The sequence below is a fragment of the Phaseolus vulgaris genome, chromosome 1 (genome assembly GCF_051622355.1).
Source record: "Phaseolus vulgaris cultivar YP4 chromosome 1, ASM5162235v1, whole genome shotgun sequence".
Taxonomy (NCBI): Eukaryota; Viridiplantae; Streptophyta; class Magnoliopsida; order Fabales; family Fabaceae; genus Phaseolus; species Phaseolus vulgaris.
In genome coordinates, this window is record NC_143498.1 from 18551073 (window position 1) to 18570987 (window position 19915).

The following is a 19915-nucleotide window of genomic DNA, read 5'->3' on the forward strand; positions in this document are numbered from 1 at the left end:
AGATATGTCATTATCTTCCAAAAAAAGGCCCTCTTGCCTGTACTCCTCTTAACCTTCTTTCTCACTTGCCAATCTTTGGTTTGATTGTTTGGACAATCAATCTTTATATGAACTGGCTTACCACAACCAAAACAAGTATAATTGGAAGAATTTGATTAATTCGATTTAGAATACATCTCTTTTGGTTGTGTTGTTTCCTAATTCTTCTTCTTCAGGAATCTATAGAACTTTTTGGTAAGAAGATTTAGAGTTTCATCTTAGCCTGAATTCTCTTCTTCTTCACTCAGTTCTTTCTACACACTAGTCTTTAGAGCAATGCTTTTGGTCTTCCTTTCCAATGATTCTTGCTCCTTCAATCTATTGAACTCTAACTCATGTTCTCTGAGTTTCCCGAAATGTGCGGTAGTGGAGAGTTTTGATAGATCTCTGGATTCAGAAATTGCAGTCACCTTGAGCTCCCAGCTCCTATCAAGACACTTTAGAATCTTGATATTTAACTCTTCTTTGTCAAAGACCTATTAGATGATTTACAATATGTGTAAATCTTTTCTATACATCAACAATGCTCTCTTCTAATTGCATTCTAAAGAGCTTATATTCCTGAATGAGAGCATGCTTTCTTGCCCTTTTTACATCATCCATGCCTTCATGAGTCACTTCTAATATCTCCCACATTTATGTACCAGAGTTGCATTGTGATACCCTGAAAAACTCATCCATATTCAAGGCAGAAGTGATAATATTTTTTCCTAAAGAATCATACTGTGCTTTTTTCTTTTCACTGCATTGTCACTACATTCAGACCAAGCCTTTTTTCGGTTTCTTCTTTAACAACATGAATAGGTACAAATGGTCCATTTACAATAGCATCCCAAATACCCAAATCAATAGATTCCATAAATATTTTCATTCTTATATTCCAAAAAGCATAGTTCACACCAACAAACATAGAAGGTCTATTAATAGATGCACCCTCCGTAAAAGGCAACTTAAACTTAGCCATTTTGAAAACAAAACTTGATTAAGATACAAGCCCTAACTCTAAATACCAACTGTTGTATTAATGGGAGTCTAAGTTCAAAAGGGGGGTAGGGTTGAATTGTACTTAGGATAATTTTTGCAAATGTAAACTTTAAGAAATCCTGTGAATAAAATAACAAATTTATTTAAGGAAAAACATATTGTATTTCTCAATCAGTGTGCAATTACATAAGACAATAGACTAGAATTTCGAACAAATGATTATAATTTTCACTGTAGTTTTACTTAGAATCAATTTTAAAATCCCAGAATTTAAAAGATGATTTTTAATGGTTTCACATGTAGTTTTAAGAAAGCTACACTATAAGAATTGTAAACAGTATTTTCAAAAAGATCTATTATCAATTTTTAGAAACCATAAATACTTATTGATGTAAACCAAAAATACATGAAGATGACCAAGGATGTTGTACTTGAAGGGTCATCTCAACAAGCAAAGAAATACTTCATCACAATGAGGAATGGACAAGGGGCAAAGCACTTGAAGTTCTTCCTATTAGTTTTCTTAAAATAATTAGCAAAATTTTGTAAATAAGTAGGCTCACATAAAAGGTCAAAATAGTAAAGAATAAACAAAAGTATAGTAGGTTTTATGTAGAATATAAAAGGAAGGTGTAGATATAGATATAAGGGGTGTTAATGTACAAAGATAAGTCACACCTTCCATGTGACATAAGAAAAAGGAGTAGGTGTAGTTTTAGGAGGTGCCAAAGAAAGAAACCAAGTCACACCTCCCATGTGAAGTCACACCTTCCATGTGACTTGTTTTTTGGTGGCAAATTCAAATGAGTTTCATTTGAATTTTCCCACCTAAATTTCAGCCCTATAAATAGAGGTCCTATGCTTATGTAAATTCAGATTTGAAAATTGAAGTATTGTTACTATACACATTTGTGTGTGAGTGTGAGACTTGTTCTCCTTCTACTAGTCTTATCTTGTGAGTTTTGGGAGCTCCAAGTGGCGGCATCTTGCACTTATCTTGGATCAATCACCATCCAAGTTCGTGTTCTTCCCTTCCATGGCTTCATTCATATAAGTCTTTCTTATTCCATTTCCATTTTCCATTTCCGAAGATGTTTAGTAATTTTAATCGGTTCATTTGCTTTATATTGTGTTTCTACTCGATTTAATGTGTTGTTCTTGCTTTCCTTTCAATTTCCGCATTCTATTCTAGTTACCTATTCGTTATTTTGTTGTGTAAGGAGATGACACTCATGTTTATGAGTTTGGTTCATCATTTGGAAGGAATTGAACTCCATTGATGTTTCCTTAAGCCTCCTTATTGTGTTCTTAAAGTGTCACAAATTAATGAATCTCCAAATCAACTCACATAATGTGGTATCTAAAGTTATGGTTGTGTTCATTTTTTTTTGAGTTGATTGGCATTTTAATTATGATTTTGCATTAGTTGATTATGTTTTTGCTTTAATTGAGTCTTTCTTGCTGTTTTAATTGGTACAAATTAATATGTTTGAGTCATTTTGATTTTTGAATCCATATATGTTTTGTCAAAGTCATGTTTCTCCTAAAATGTCATCAATTCTATGTAGTACTTTTATTCATAATTTTGGTTGGTTGATTTTCTTTGACTATAGTTTTATTAAAGATCTGATTTTAGTTGGTTAAGCAACCTTATATCAGGAGCCAAATCAAATCAAGTTTTCTAAGTCCAAGCAAAAGAACTGAATTAATTATTTAATATTTAGTTACTTGCCAGTTACTTGATCTTTAATACGAAAGGATCAAGTATCAAGACAATTTTTGGTTTCAAGAAATCTATTTAAGCATCAAAGAACCTTCATGAAAAAATTCAGTACAATAGCAGAACAATTGATTTATTTCTAAAACAACGGATTCATTTTTAAATCAGTTTTACAAATTTCCAGATTTTGAGTGTAGTGATTATGTAAACAAAAAACACACAAAATTTTAGTCTGGTTCACTCAATATTGAGCTACATCCAGTCCTATCTCACACTAAGATGGATTCCATTAAAACACAACAATGTTTTACAAATAAACCAGATCTTAAACCCTTAAAAAACAACACCATTTCAGCAAATTCCTACTTCAAGAAACTCAATCAAGAAGCAAAATAATACACCTTTATAAAGAAAAGTTTAGGAAAGACTACACCTTGTTATGCAGACTTTAGAGACTCAAACCGGATCTCCACAGTTGCAACACTTTGATGAAACTTCTAATCTCAAGCCAATGTGAAAACAACACAAGCACTTTAATTTTTTTAAGAAAAACCTTTAAAAGCACTTGCATGATTTGCTCAACTACATCATTATTCATGCTTTATTGGTTTAAACACTTAGTCAAAATCACAAGGTTGCTGCAATTGTGCCCTTACAATATCAACTTCACTAATTGGAGGATTTATAAAGATAAACTACCTATAAAAACTAAACTCTTGATTGATAGTCTAATATAAGTTGTTGTATAGGAAAAGGATTGTGCATGCAACCTTGTACATGAAAGAACAAATTTTCACGTAAAATTAATAGTCACTACATGAAGTTGATGCATACTTTTATAGGCTTCTCTATTCTATTCATCAAGAGACTTGTGTGAAGTAATAGGTTAGCTTTGGAAGGGGGAATTGAATGGAGTTATAAAATGCCTTAGAAATTTTTTCACAAGAAGTCGTTATGTGGTATATTTTGAAAATTTTGAATATATATTTTTATGAGACCCTTATTAAGATAACCAAGATTTGGTACATAAGCAATATACACAATAATGCAACACTATTATTTTTTGTACTGGTTCAGCCTAGCTTGGGTTATATTATGTTATCCTTTATAAATTATAAAGGGTTACACTAATCAATCTTGATTACAAGTATTATTCACTTCCACTTTTTTGCTCATAAAAGTATGCAAAAACCACTCATAGTTATCCATTGATCCCCCCTAAGATAAAACACAAATATTCTTTTATAAAAGATTTCATGTTAGGCATCACTATGCAACTTGACATCTCAGCTATGCAACTTGACATCTCATGCAACTTGACATCTCAGCTAGGCTGACACCTCAAGTAAAAACAATCGTTTGCCATCACATGAAAAAAGTATTATTAAAAGAAAAAAGAAAGAAAATACAAAAATATGGGGGGACTAGACCAAAACTCATATGTTAACAAAAATGATACATAGGTAGACTATACCTATTCATAAAGAATTCTAAGAACATACTAGATGGAAGCCTATTATACCAATGAAATGATTCTCTATGAATAAATCCTAAATTAGCCAACTTATCCGCACACACATTCCCTTCACGAAAAATATGAGAAACTGTAAACTTGATTTTTCCACAGTAATTAAGATAAATATTTCATCGATTACGAAGAATCCAAGGAACAATTATCCTATCAATAAATGCAGCATAAACCAAGGCAGAATCACATTCCAGTTAGAGATTAGTAAGTCCCATCTTTTGAGCTTCCTCTAAAGCATATATAACTCCATAAAATCCAACAACCAGAGCAGTCTTAATGTTAAGAAACACAGAAAAGGCTCCAATAAAATCCCCCACATGCCCTCAGAAAATACCTCCACAAGTGGCAAGACCTGGATATCCCCTAGCAGCCCCATCAGTGTTAATTTTAACCCAGCCTGGTGAAGGAAAAAAACACAAGTATTCTTTAATACTAAGCGACGTTTTCTTTCTTAAGTACACAATATCACGCTTAGCCTTATAACAAAGGTTTGATGAAAGCGATTACACGGAAATCCTCACTAGTGAAGATATAATTTGCAAATGCTTCTTGTATGAGAGAACTACTTCACACAACTAAGGTATAACAAATAACGTTAACTCTCTAATTCGTTTAGTAGACAATATTATTATTTAACACGTATAAAATTTATGTAAACCGTTTATGCATAATAATCAATGTTGTACGAATTCGATTGTTGTCATAGAGCATGTTTGTTTTTGTTATAATCAAACTTGAAAATTGGTTTGTCTACCTGTGTCATATGTAGGAAATTGTTCATTAGAATTGTATATTTTGACTAGTGTAGACTCATCTGGTATTGCATTTGTTGTTGAGTTTATGGGAGTCTAAGTTCAAGAGGGGGGTGAATTGTACTTAGTCCAATTTTCACAAGAGACTTATTTAGGCAATGCTGATAGTAAAAGAAATGATTGTTTCTAAAAACAACAAATTCAATTTAATCAACCTGAGATCTTTTTAAAAGATATAACAGGCTAGTATAAGAAATAGTTGATTAAATTTTGGACTTTGAATTTAAACTCAAATTAGTTTACTCTTACAAATTATCCTACTTTCTTAAAGAAATATTTAAATTCAGAATTAATACAATATGTTTATTGTTTTAGTTCAAGATTACTTGTTTACAATATGATTTAAACCATGAAGGATTCAAACTTAAAAGATCTAGCAAAGTTCTCAAACACAAAGAATTATTAAAGATTTGATAAGCAAAACTTGAAAACATAAATCAATTAGGATCAAGTTGTTTAAATTCAGATTTAAAGCAAAATTAATAGAAGTTGTTCTTTAATCTTTGATGCCTTAATAGTCACTTGATTCACAACATTAAAGATTCAAATAACAAAGCACTCTGCAATTTTTAAAAACCAGTTAGCATTTAGTTACCAAAAAACAACAAAGTTAAGAGTTGCAGGAAAACAACAGATTTAATCTTGAAACAACAAATTCATTTTTAAACCAATTTTACAGTTTTTCCAGATTTTAAAGACAATTAGTATAAGGGTAGAAAAACACACAAGATTTTATAGTGGTTCACTCAAAACAGAGCTACATCCAGTCCCATGTCACACTAAGATGGATTCCACTAATTCACAACAATCTTTTACAAAAGACTACAAAAAATCAATTCTTAAACCCTTCAAGAACCAAAGATACAAGCTGAAAAACACTATTTCAGCAAATGAGTACACCTTTACAAAGAAAAAAATTTAAGGAAAGAGAACACCTTGTATGCAGACTTAGAGACTCAAAATCGGATCTCCACAGCTGCAACACCTTGAAGAAGGTCCTAATCACCCACCAATGTGAAAATGACAGCACAAGAACTTCAAAAAAATTTCAGAAAAACTTTCCAAAATCTAAACCCACTTGTGAACCTCTCTAAAACTCTTTGAAAACAGTAAGCAATTTGTATTGCAAGGGATGATTTGAAATGTGATACAACTATCCTTTTTATAGGATTCAAATCATAACAGATTTCCCAAAACAGTTTCAAAAGTTGTTAAAAAAAACAATTAATTAAAAGCTTAAAAAACAGATTGTATTTTGAAAATACACTTGATGGAAACATAACCACCTTTTGAGTAGTTGAAAATATAATGTGGGAACAAAACTGAATTTTGGATACAAATAGATTTAAAAAAAAATCAAAATAGTTTTTGTGCTGTAAGATTAAATCCGTTGTTTTACCAAACAACAAATTAAAAATTTAGTCAAGTGAAACCTGTTTGGAAAATTTTTAACATATTTTAAAACATCTTTTTAAAAAGCCCTTGTGCTTGAGATCATTACCATGACTTTGGTATATGAAGTTGAGTCAAAATGCAAAAGACACTTAATCAACTCTATACTAACTAAGACTATAAAACACACTTCATATGACAACATCCATACTCATACATCTTCAAGCTTATTTTCTTCATCAAACGCTTCTTCATAAAAGTTGAGTAGAATCTTCAAGATCTCCAACATTTGTGGCTTAGCATATAGATTGAAAACAATCTTTTACAACAACTGATACTTGTATGAGCTTATCATTGTAGCTTTTTCTAGTTAATTATCCTCCAAATTTTAATACCTGATATGTTCTTAATGGAGCCATTAGTTTTAAAAAATTTATTCATATTTGTTAACTCCAAAATGTAAATGTAAGGATACTTAGACTAAGAAGATATTATTTAGGTGATTTTATCTCAACATTCTTATAAAAGACATTATGGCCTTCATAGTTCAGAATAGTTAAGAGTTATATTTTGAAAAAAAAGATTTGGAATTGTGTAAATAAAATGCTTAAATTAGATAAAATGAAAAGAAATGTTGGCACTTGTTAATAGTCGATTTGGTGGAAGCATAATCAATTATATTATTCTATCTGTGTTTTTAGGAAAAAAAAACAAAATAATCAATTATTACTTAGCATAATCGATTAAGTATTCTTATATATGTTTTCTATAAAAAAGTCTTTTGAGATTTGTTGATAAATACAAATTACTTTCACAAGTTATTACTTTCAGAAATTCCATAAATAATGAAGAACAAAATAATCTATTATTACTTAACATAAACGCTACATGCATGATATTATTCAAGTTTCTAAGTGCAATAGTTTTAGTTTGTTTGATAGACGTTTAAAGTGAATTTTATTTGAAAATCCTTCACTAATGTGAAGTTATACTTTAGAGTAAGAAGTGATAATTTATATACCCTTTCATAGAGAGTTTTCCTTATAATATTCTGAACAACTTTTGTTCTACAACCATGAGCGACTTTGTGTAGTTAGACAACAATTGATGTGAGTTGATTTTAAGATTGCACATTTTATAGGTTGTACTTTGTTTATGATTTTTTATTTTTAAGCAAAAATATGGTGAGAAACCCAAAGAAGATTCTCACTGGACACGAACTTAACCAAGTGGTTAAGTAAGTGTGAAGGTTCACATCTAGAGGGCAAAGAGAAAACACAATTATATGGTGATGAAGATGATGATGTGTGAAAATAAAGAACATATAAGATAGAAGGAAACAAGATAAAAACCGAATGGTAAAGAGTAACACAAGAACATAAAAAGGGAATGGGAAGTGGCGCAAATAAGAAAGGAAAAAGATGAAGGGATGAAGAAAGCTTATGGAGAAGGAGCAAGTAATCACGCCACTTGGAATGGTGGATGGTTCCAAGATGAGTGGTGAGGAGCCGCCACTTGAGGTGCTACTACTCTTAAGATAAGACCCAAAACAATTTAGGAGACAAAGCTCACTAATCATTCAAGTAGAGTTTCTTTTCTTTTCAAAATTCAATGTGTTAATACATGAGGCAAGACACCCTTTATATATGAGAGAGTGACTTGGAGAGTAAGATAGAGGATATGGGTGTCATTTGTGAGAAACCTTCTAGAAGGTAGGTCAAAGAAACTCTAAACCTAGGTGCACACATGTCATGAAAGGTGGGCTTGACACAAACCCAAATTACTAAGCACACCCTACTCAAATTACTAAGCACACCCTACTCAAATTATCAAGCACACCCGACTCAAATTACTAAAAACACCCTACTCAAATTACTAAGCACACCCTATTCTAGCTTATTCTTCTATTTGGACCCCCAAAGTGAGCCCAATTTATTTACATAAACTTGCCTTTTAAAAAACCAGAAGAAAGAACATATGATGTTTTGGCCTATGTCCAGTTCTTCTTTTGCTGAGGTCCTTCTGAAGTTTGATAGGGTTGTGTCTTGTATGCTAAGATGAATGATCAATTTGTGAAGTGTCTCTTGTGTCCTAGGTCATCTGCTTGACTAATTGGGTTGTATAAGGAATGATGCGTCTATTTGTGCTTAATCTCAAGGAGATATTAATGGATAGTTAAAAGTGATTGTGTACTCGTTGTATATCATAAATGACAGAAAAGTTGTAATCAAATTTGATTAGTGAAACCTTTATGATTTGAAAAGGAGAATTGGACGTAACCGAATATTAGGGTGAACCTGTATAAAATTGAAGTATCTCATTGCTTCGTTTATTACATATGTACAAGCTTTGACTATCCTCCAAAGTTGTTTATGAGAATCACTTTAGAAATCGTTTTCAATGAGTAGATAATCAACTCTGAAGTGTATATTGACCATCGTATTGCGAAAATATTTAAAACATTTGAAGCTTTATTTAATCGCCTTTCTAGAGACATGTTGGAGACTAAGAATTTAAATGATTGAAAAAATGATTTCAAGAGTGTAGTCTATCTTATTCGTATGATGGAAAAGTTTGACCTAGATCTCACAGTGAATGTCAAATATTTTTTTTTAAAATTAAAATGTATTTAATCAATTAGTTAATGAGGTAGAACAATATAAAATCAAAATAAAATCAAGTGTCTCATTACTTTATTTATTATACATATTATTCACAAGTTGTTTATTCAATTAGTAAATGATCATCCCTAAACTATCTATTAACCATAGTCTTGTAAACATATTTAAAACATTTCTAAACACTAATTAACCCCCGCTTAGAGGTAACTTATTTGTTTTAGGGATTAATCATAGTAGGAATAGATTGTCACTACTAGATTATCTAGGTCTAAGAATACATACAGGTCATACGAGCGCACATCTCCAATGCATATGTATAAATTTCTATCTTTTACATAAAATATCAAATAGTGAATCCATATATATTGATGGATTAGAAAAATTAGAAAGGGTTGAGAAGATGGAACCGTGTTGGAGACTTGTATTTATGAAAACATTTACAAAAAAATTTAAATATGAGACTATAAGCCCTCCCACCCATCTTTCAATACTACTCGTGTGGATTCCTGAACTCTGGTTTTAAATAATCTAGGTTTCACTTAGTAATTAAGGTTCCACATGTTCATGTTTTCTCCATGCTACATTCCACATGTAGGAGTAGTATTCATAAAATTTGTTTATTGGAGGGCCTGTTAGTAAAGTTGATGATGAGAGGTGGAGCAGCAACATTTGATTTGGCAATAGGGCTAAGCAAGGCTGTGATCTCAGCCTCAAAAAAGAGGGGAAGGCAATGTTTGTGGGGTTCTCAAGTGGAGGAGACACTCCACAGGTTGGGTTGGCGCCAATGCCTGACCCCATCATTGGTGGCCAATGTGATTGACCCTTTCCTCCTCACTCACTATTCTCTTGCTCTTGGCTTCTTCAATTGGGCCTCTCAGCAGCCTGGCTTTGTCCACACACCCTTCACCTACCACTCACTCCTCAAATCCCTCTCACACACCAACCACTTCACTGCCATTCATTCACTTCTCAAACAAGCCAAAGCCCTCAACTTTTCCATCCACCCTTCTCTTTTCAGCTCCATCATAGCATCCCATGTTTCCCACAACCGTGCTCGTGAAGCCTTTTCGCTCTTGGGCAGTGTTGCTCCCCTTTGTGCCGAAATTGGAGGGCCCACTTGTAACTCACTCTTGGCGGCCCTTGCCTCTGATGGGTGCTTGGAAGATGCCTGCAAGCTGTTTGATGAAATGACTGAGAGGGGTATTGGTTTCAGCACGCTGGGATTTGGGGTGTTTATTTGGCGGGTTTGTGGAGAGGGTGATTTGGAGAGGGTTGTGAGCTTGTTGGACGAGGTTAAGGAACATGGTTCTGGGATTAATGGTTCTGTTGTGGCGCTATTGATTGTTCATGGGTTGTGTCGGGCTTCTAAGGTATCAGAGGCTTTGTGGATGTTGGATGAACTCAGGAGTAGGGGTTGGAAACCCGATTTCATGGCTTACTGGGTTGTTGCAGCAGTGTTCCGGATAATGGGAAATGTGGCTGATGAGGTGAAGGTTTTGAAGAAGAAGAGGAAGTTAGGGGTGGCTCCTAGAAGAAGTGATTATAGGGACTTGATACTTGGCTTGGTTAGGGAGAGGCGTATCTATGAAGCAAAAGACGTTGGGGAGGTCATAGTTGGTGGTAATTTTCCTGTTGATGATGATGTTCTCAATGCATTGATAGGATCTGTATCAAGTGTTGATCCTAGTGCAGCGACTGTGTTTTTCAATTTCATGGTTGAGAAAAAGAGGTTCCCAACTATTTTGGCCGTCAGCGAATTGAGTAGCAATCTGTGTAGGCATGGCAAAGTTGATAAATTATTGGAGGTGTTCCATGTTTTGAATTCTCAAAACTACTTTAAAGATGTGGAGGGTTTCAATGTAATGATGTCATTTTTGTGCAAAGCTGGGAAAGTGAGAGAAGGCTACACTGTTCTGCAGGAGATGAAGAAGAAAGGGTTCCAGCCCAATGTCTCATCTTATAATTACATTATGGAAGCATGTTGTAAGGAGGACCTACTGCTCCCTGCAAGGAAGCTCTGGGATGAGATGTTTTCGAATGGCTGTTGCGGGAACTTGAAAACATACAACATTCTTATACAAAAATTCTCTGAAGTGGGACAAGCTGAAGAGGCTCAAACGCTCTTCTACCACATGTTAGACAAAGGGGTGGAACCTGATGTTACAAGTTATACTTTTCTTCTTGAAGGACTCTGCCAAGAAGACAAGCTAGAAGCAGCTTTTGAGCTCTATAACAGGTCTGTCAAACAGGACATAGTCCATGCAAGAGACATATTGAGCTCGTTTACATTATCACTATGCAAGAAAGGTATTATTCACTCAATCAAATATTTGTAACTTAATGCACTGCTAATGCGTGCTTGTCAGCTTGCTGCTTCATTCAATTTAACATATGCTGTATGTTTTTCAAGCAGGACATCTTATGGCTGCATCCAAATTACTTTGCAGTCTTAATCATGATATAGGATGTGCAGAATCCCATATAATTTTGTTGAAAAGTTTGTCAGATGCACAAGAGATTCCAATTGCCATTGAGCACTTGAAGTGGGTTCAGGAAAAAACACCTTTGATACTAAAAGATATATGTACTGCACTTTTGGATTCTCTTTCTTCTGCTACACGCCCAAAGCCAATGTTACAGTTCCTTCAAAGAATACAAAATGTGTTTGATTTCCCGTACTTTGAAGGATATGTGTGACAGATTATTACAATTTGAGAAGATGATCTTCTCAGTTTTGGGTGTCATTGGTTAGGTGTAGGTGCAACTTAGTAACAAAACCTTTACAGGATTGGTGTATTTGGATGAGAAATTTTGAGAATAATTATTTTTTAATATATTTGTTCTATATGGTGAATTATATTGTTTGAATTAGGAATTTTTAAAAAAATAAATTTTTTATAATATTTTTATCATATATCTCATCTCCATGATTTAGAGTTTGTTGATTGGATTTGAGTTTCGTTTTTCATGTTGATTTATGATTCGATTGTTTTTTATTGTTTGATTTCATTTATTTGCATTATCTTTTCTCTGATATTTATGTATGTTTCAATTCAATTTATGACTTCAATTTTGCATTTCTCTTTTGCCTGATATTTATATGTTAAGAATCACCTCTGATGAAATAAGTCATGTGAAAAACAGATATCAATATCAGGGTTTATACTTCTACTATACACAGTGAAAGTATCATGGTAATATGATATCAAAGAAAGAGTACATTAGCATTTGTTTTCTTATGAATTATTTTATTGTGATGTTTAAGTTGTTCCCTGGTATTTTATATTGGACCAAGAACATATTTCCTTATTTGAGGTGCAAATTTGAAACCCCAAGTTCATCAATATTACTAAAGATTAGACTTCAAACCTAAATTGAATGCAATTTCTTTTCTTGCCTACAACAGTGGTACTTCTTTGTATAGACATTTACTAGGAATTTTATAATAGTATCATGTTTTATAAATAGAGATTTATATAAATGAATAGGACAAAATAGTTAGCCTTATTTTTATGTTTCTGCACAATGTGTAGCATATGAACAAGCTAAATAATAAGCACTCCTAATTTACTAGACTTGTTTGAGATATATAACAACTCACCTATTTTCATTTAACCATTTAAGTAGGAAACTATTTGAGATGCATTTTTTCAGGTATCTTATTTTTCCTTATGATTGATATCTTTTTGTTTGCCTGTATATGTATGGACTTATAGTAAGTAGGGGTTTAGGGAACAAATTGGGGTACGCTGGTTGTGGTTAGTTTCACGGTTTAACCATTAATTAATAAGAAGCTATATGTTTCTTTCTTCTAAGTCAGAATTCAGAACTTAGAACTTGTGTTAGGATATAAGGAGGGAGAAATTAGTTCAGATAATTATAATATTAATGAGTTAGTTACTTGAGGTGTTAGTGAGATATAAATAGGGGTAGAAAATAAGGGAAAAGGTGATGTTAATTTGTTGGATTGAGCTTTAGCTCTTTGTGAAGGGGAAACCCTTCAAGGAGAGAGTACTTTTCAATTTCTTGTTCTTTTTTCATTCTAAAAATATTTCTTTCCTTTCTCTTTTCAGTTCTCGGTTCCTAACCAATTGGTCAGATTTGCCGGATCTTCCAGGGACAGTTAGTGTTAGAGATGGAGGAAGCATAAATTTGGGCCATGGGGAGGTTGCCAGCAGTTCTGGGGCTAGATCCAATTGGTTGGATTACTAGGGCTGAAAATTCTGAGGTGCAAAAACATCATTAATTTGAGTTATAATATGCATTCGTGAACATGGAAAACGTGACAATGCTTTGGTTCCATAACTGGTGCCAAGATAACCTAGATTCAGATAGGGAATCATTTTTCAAAGATATCTATGGTAGCCACATCTTTGAACGACTGACTTCCATGAAGCAAGAAGGGCAAACTAAGATGGAACCTTGTAGCAAAGAAATGGAGACTTCCACAATGTCCTTGAAAGAGAGGACCAACATTTTAAAGCTGAAACAGATGCTGCACAAGACATTGAATGAAGTGGACAAATGCTGCCCAAAACAGATGCTGCACAAGATATTTGATTGAGCAGGACAAAAATAGCAGAGGGAAGTGGTTCAAAATGTATTAAAGCGGAGGCTAGTTGGTGGACAAGAAAGGTGGAAATTGATGGAGCCATAGAAGGGGAAATTGATTCAAAGAGTAGCAGTTGTAAGTGTGATGGTAATTAATTGCAGTTTTTGAAATAAAAATTAGAAGTAAAGAAGTTTTAATATTCAAGAATCACAACCTTTGTAATGTAGAGGAAACCAAAAATGAAGTGAGATTTGTAAGAGAAACAAATATTATGATGGATGAAGAAGTTATGCATCAATAAAGAAGTGAAGATTATGAGTCATGAAGATCAGTTTCTTGATAACTCAATTCTAAGTTAACGAATGAGAAAGTTGAAGGTGGAGAAGCAACCAAACACAAGTTTTTTCCCAAGTTTAGATTTCCATAATATGATCAGAACTCATTGTTGGACCCAAATTTGATAATGAAAGTGGTTGGAACATCAATGGCATTAGAATCTTGGAATTTCACACTATTGGGTGAGCCTTTAGCATTAAACTTCACTAAATCTATGGATGATCGCTTGGTAATGGTGCCAACACAGAAGGAAGGTTCGAAGGCTCTTGTACAAAATCCACCCTAATTCCTACTACCCCCTAGTCCTCTACACCTGAATTTGCATGCCGTAGCTAGTGGGCCTTCCTATGTCAGGAAAGTATCGTGAAAACGAGCCATGGGATTAAGTTTCCACTATTCCCGCCTTGAGGAAAAGGTTGATTTAGTAGGGAGTGTATGATTAGTGAACTGGTAGGCCTATAGGTCCATATTGCTATGCCTCGACACACTCGTAAGCAATGTTTGGAATTAATGACTAAAGTCAATAAAACAAAGTTGAAGCCAAACATTAAAGTTTAATGACAAAAATATTAATTAATCATTGATATCTACAATTGATATTAAGTGGTAAAGACACTCGACCTACACTAAAAATAGGCCCATTATTTATTAGTATAAATAGTAGTCATTTAATTTAGTAGGTGGAGATAATTTAAGACAATTGAATGCTAAACTAACTTAAGCTTCAAAGAATATTTGTAGGTACACCTACTTCGTCTGTAAAGCCGTGCAATCGTGATCATGTACCGAGAAGTTGAGAAGATAAATTGAAGAGCAAGAGATTAAGGATACAAATTGAATTCAGTCTTGCTTCAGTCCTGTAAGAAAATTTTGGCGCCCACTGTGGAACATGAGTAGAATTAATCGAATCAAGATGGTAGCTACAAGAGGAAAGAATCAAGCAGAGGAGATGGGAGATGGTCATGCGGATTCAACCATAGCTATGCTAGCGTAATTGATAGTTGGAAACCTCCATGGATTAGCTTGGTTCTTGGTTGATGAAGTGATTGGCGGAAGCAATGGAGAATGGAAGTCAAGGAGGAGTTACAAAGAACCCTTGGCTCCTAGAAGTGTTTTGAGGAGTGTTGATGAGAATCAAATAAAGGAGGCTTTTATTAATAGAGGAAGAGGACATCCACCCTCACATTTGAAGTTCTTCCTTCTAGTCTTCTCAAAATTAAAAGAAGACATAAAATAAAGATGAGGCCCAAGCCCAAAGCCCAAGCCCAAGCCCAAGAAGGCCAAAGCCCAAAGAGCCCATGTCCATCCCATGAGGGGCAAGGCCAAGCTTTGAAATACTCTTGTATAGTTTTAGGAGGTGTGGTTATTAAATAAAGAAGTGTGAAAAATGTAAAATAAAGTCACATTGTCCATGTGACTTAGGAGAGTGGTGTAGGTGTAGTTTTTAGGAGGTGTCATAGTAGAAAAAAGTCACACCTCCCATGTGACTTGTTTTTTGTGGGAATTTCAAATGAGTTTATTTGAATTTTCCCACCTATTTTTCAGCACCTCTAGGCTATAAATTAAGGTGCTGCCCTTGTACATTTCAGATTGGAATTTAGAGTAAAGAAACTGTACTCAAATTTTGAGAGAGCATTGGAGAGCTTTGTGCCTTCTTCACTAGTCTTATCTTGATGGTTCCATGGTTACCTCAAGTGGCGGCTTGCACACTTATCTTGGAGTCTCCATCCTCCTAGTGGCGTGATCATCCAACCATACATCCATCTTCATGAGCTTTCTCTTCTCCTTCCTTCCTTCTCTTTTGATATTCATGTCTTAAACTTGTGTTCTTGTGTTTTGGTTCGGCACTTTCATTTTCCAGCAGCTGTTCTTCTTCTATTTTGAATTTTGGTTCGGTGCTTTTACATTTCCAGCACTTCTTTTCAGTATTCTTGCCTTTTAGTTCATTTTAATCGGTTCATTTCAGTTCCATGTCAATTCTATTCGGTGCAATTGCTTTTCCTTTCATTTTAATCGGTTCAATTTGACAATAATTGGAACTTCCATATGAGTTTGTGTTTTGGCACTAGTTTTGGTGAGTTCTTGTTCATAGAACCTTGATCCAATTCTATGATAAAGTGTCTATCTCATAACCAACTCAAGATGATTCCTAAGAATGTCAAGAATCATTCTAATTGTGCTAGTGGAATCACATCAAGTGTGGATAGTGATAGGTTAGGTCTAATCACTTGAAGAATTTGAGAGAGAGATAAAAGGGGTGTCTATCCAAGAGAGAGGAGACAAGGACAGTTTTTCTTACAATATAGACAACATAACTCTATATTCATTAATCTGAATTTTCAAGAGCCAAACACATTTATTTATAATAGAAGGGTCAACCAAGGGTTACAAAGAAATGGGTGGGAAATTTAAAATTAAAACATTCAAAAGTGGCGCCTATTTTAAGTCACATGGCAAGTGTGAAGGTGTGTGAACAATGTGACTTAATCTAGGTTTATGACTGACCTAGGATTTAATGTGGGTTGTAATTGAGTCAAATTATACCCTACGTAGATTTAAAAACCCTAACCTTAATCCTATTTTACTTAAGGTCAAATACAAGCCAAAAAATTATACTACTTTTGAACAAGAAATTTTAAATCATATTCTAGCTTATACCACTAGGTTATGGCTCCTTCAAAGATGTATAAAAGAATGTCCCTCCTTGGAGTAGCTGAGTCCTACTCTTCTTGGATTCTTCTAACCATTGCCCTAGTGGTTGGTTCTTTGTTGAGGGCTTTGCCATCATCCCCTCCCTCTTGAAAAAGATTTTTTCTCAAATCAATAGTTTCTACCTCATCATATGTGCTACCTACAAAAGCTGTTAGATCAATAACATTGAAAGTAGCATGTACTCTATATTCTTCAAGCAAATCTAACGGATATGCATTATTATGTTTTGAGGATATGAAAATGACCATCTCTTCAAGGACTAAGTTTAGACTTCTTCTGATTAGGAAATATATCTTTTCTTAGGTGAAGCCATCCCAATCAACTTCATTAAAAACTGTACTGGGCAAGAGTGCTCACCACCTCGGTTCAAGCATCTGTAGTGGTCAGCTTGGTGATTGGGCCGAAAGGGTGAATCATGAGCTCGGGCCAGATGTTGGTTGGCTCGGGGAAGGTAAAATTAAGATAAAAGATAGAGATATTTATTTCTTTTATCATACGTGTGTTAATGAGTTAAAAGCTGTTGAAAATAAAAGAGTGAGCACCCGAGAATAATGGTGCACATGTGAACATAATATTCCATCCACATTCGTGACTGAGCCTTCCGATGTGATGAGAAACACCAGACAAGGGCAGTCGGGATCTGAAGGTAGTGAGGCCTCCGCCTTACAACAACTCATGGAGGTCGTGTGGGCTCTCTAGGAGAGGAACGAGGAATCTAGTAGAGAGCAAGAGCGATTCCGGGACGAGGCAGGGTATAAAATGAGTCATCTTGTTAAATCTATCTACTACCACAAAGATGGAATCAAAACTTCTTTGTGTCCTGAAAGCCCTAAGATAAAATCCATATTGATGTCTTCCCATGGGGCACAAGCAAGGGGTAGAGGAGTATAGAGTCCATAAGGCATTGTCTTAGACTTAGCTTTTAAATATGAAATACATCTATGACAATATCTTTGGACATATTTTCTCATATGGGGCCAAAAAAATTTTCTTTTAAAAGATCTAGAATTTTATCAACTCCAAAATGGCTCATGAGACCTCCATCATGTGAGTCTTTGACAAGGAATTTTCTATATGTTCCTTGAGGTATACAAAGTTTTCCTTCTCTAAACAAATACCCCTTAGAAATATAGAAACCTCCTTGTGCCCTATGTTTGCAATTAGCAAAGGTGGATGCAAAATCTTGATCATGCTCATAAAGCTCATAAATGTTTTCAAGTCCAAGAATTTGGGCTCCAAGTTTAGAAAATAAAGCATGTCTTCGAGATAGAGCATTTGCCACAATGTTTATATTTCCCTTCTTGTATTTGATAACATAAGGAAATTGTTCTAGAAATTCCATTCACTTTGCATGATGTTTGTTCAACTTATGTTGACCCTTAAGATATTTTAAAGACTCATAATCACTATGAATGACAAATTCTTTAGAAACTAGATAGTTTTCCCAAGTCTACAGGGCCCTCACAAGTGCATAGAGCACTTTATCATTGGTGGGATAATTGAGGGTAGTACTGTGTATTTTTTCACTAAAATAAGCAATTGGGTATCCACCCTACAATAACATTGCACCTATGTCTATTCTCGGTGCATCACACTCTAGCTCAAAAGTTTTTGAAAAGTTTGGAAGTGCTAGAATGGGTGCATTGGTGAGTTGAGCTTTCAACCTTTGAAAGGCTTGCTCATGTTTCTCAGTTCAACAGAATGGAGTGTCTTTCTTTACCAACTCATTGAGAGGTGAAGCTAGACTAGAGAAGTTGGGAACAAAGCGTCTATAAAAGCTTGCTAATCCGTGAAAGCTCTTAACATCTCCTACATTTTGTGGTGTTAGGCACTCTTGAATGGCTTTGATTTTCTCGGGGTCAACATGTACCCGATTTATGTTAACTATAAAACCTAGAAAAACTACACTATCAACACAAAAAATGTTTTTCTCTACATTAGCAAACAAATGATTATTCCTAAAAGCTAATAAAACTTCCCTAAGATGAACTAAATGTGATTCTAAACTATGACTATAAATTAGAATATCATCAAAGTAAAGAACTACATAATTACCTATACAATCCCTAAGGACATGATTCATAAGCCTCATGAATGTGCTAGGTGTTGAACCAAGTGGTGTTCAAGCTTTGAAGAATCCAAACCCTTTGAAGGATGTCGAAGCCTTGGCTGAGCTTGCTGTTGTTGTGCTGTTTTAGTTAGGATATGGGGTAGATTGTGTATGTAATCCACCTCTTGATTGAATTCAAAGCATAGGCATTCTCAATCTTTTTGAAAGAAAAATGTTTTTCAAACTAAGTTAAAAACAACCGATTGTTTTGTCGAAACAACCGATTGTTTATACTTAGATGTTTTTAGAAAAGATTGAAAACTGTTTTTCAAATGGTTGAGCTATTAAAACCAAAACAACCGATTGTTTGTTTTGGAACCATAACAAAAAAACTGTTTTATCTTTAACTGAGCTTTAAATGATTTAACTGCTTACGCTCCAGTCATTAAATGCTTTGACCAATCTTTAAATGCAATTTAAGAGTTTGTTAAGATTTGATAATAAACAACATCTTTGAATAAATTCAGGAAAACAGATTTGTGAAACAAGATTTTGAATATAGTTTTTGAGTTTTTCAAAGAGCTGAGATTGCTTAGAGTTTGTGATTGATCAAAGTGTGTGGAATAGAATTCTACTTGTCTTGATTTCATATTATCTTCTGTAACAAGTGTAATCCTTGTACTCTGCTGAACAAGTTTCGTTTCTGTGTTTGCTGAGATTGGCTGTGTGTTCTTGAGGGGATCAAGATCAACAATCTTAGTGTTGGTGTGTTGGCCAAGAAGAGTGTGTGTCTTGAGGTGATCAAGGTCACTTTCTTGGTTGTGGTGTAAGTGATCAAGGTGTGGTTGCTTAGTGGATTTCCTCAGGGTTTCTGAGACCACTGGATGTAGCTCTAGGTTTAGAGTGAACCAGTATAAACATCTGTGTGCAATCTCTCTATCCTTAATCTCTTTAAATTCAGTTTTGTTTGTTGTTTGCTGGTATAAACAACCGATTGTTTCTGTGAAACAACCGATTGTTTTTCTGGTACAGCAGTTTTTGCTTGTTGTTTTGGCAAACTGAATTCTTTATCAATTGTTTTCTTGAGAGAATTTCATTTTTGACTTAAAAGTTTGCGAAAACCCTCTTTAAACAATTCACCCCCTCTAGTTTAAAGCCATCCATTCTAA

The 19915-nt window shown here is 34.2% G+C and overlaps 1 protein-coding gene across 2 annotated transcripts; it reads left to right on the forward strand.

Annotated features, from left to right (window-relative positions):
- Positions 1–9485: 9485 nt before the first annotated feature.
- Positions 9486–13732, forward strand: LOC137813652 (Tetratricopeptide repeat (TPR)-like superfamily protein). 2 transcript variants are annotated; one of them, XM_068616017.2, is made up of 2 exons: positions 9486–11403; positions 11510–11950. In XM_068616017.2, the coding sequence occupies exons 1-2, from the start codon at positions 9672–9674 to the stop codon at positions 11791–11793; spliced, it is 2016 nt and encodes a 671-aa protein (XP_068472118.1). In that variant the 5' UTR covers positions 9486–9671; the 3' UTR covers positions 11794–11950. The 2 variants fall into 2 exon arrangements, with proteins under 2 accessions (XP_068472118.1, XP_068472119.1); XM_068616018.2 differs by lacking the exon at positions 11510–11950 and adding an exon at positions 13170–13732 and having other exon boundaries at positions 9546–11403.
- Positions 13733–19915: the final 6183 nt, after the last annotated feature.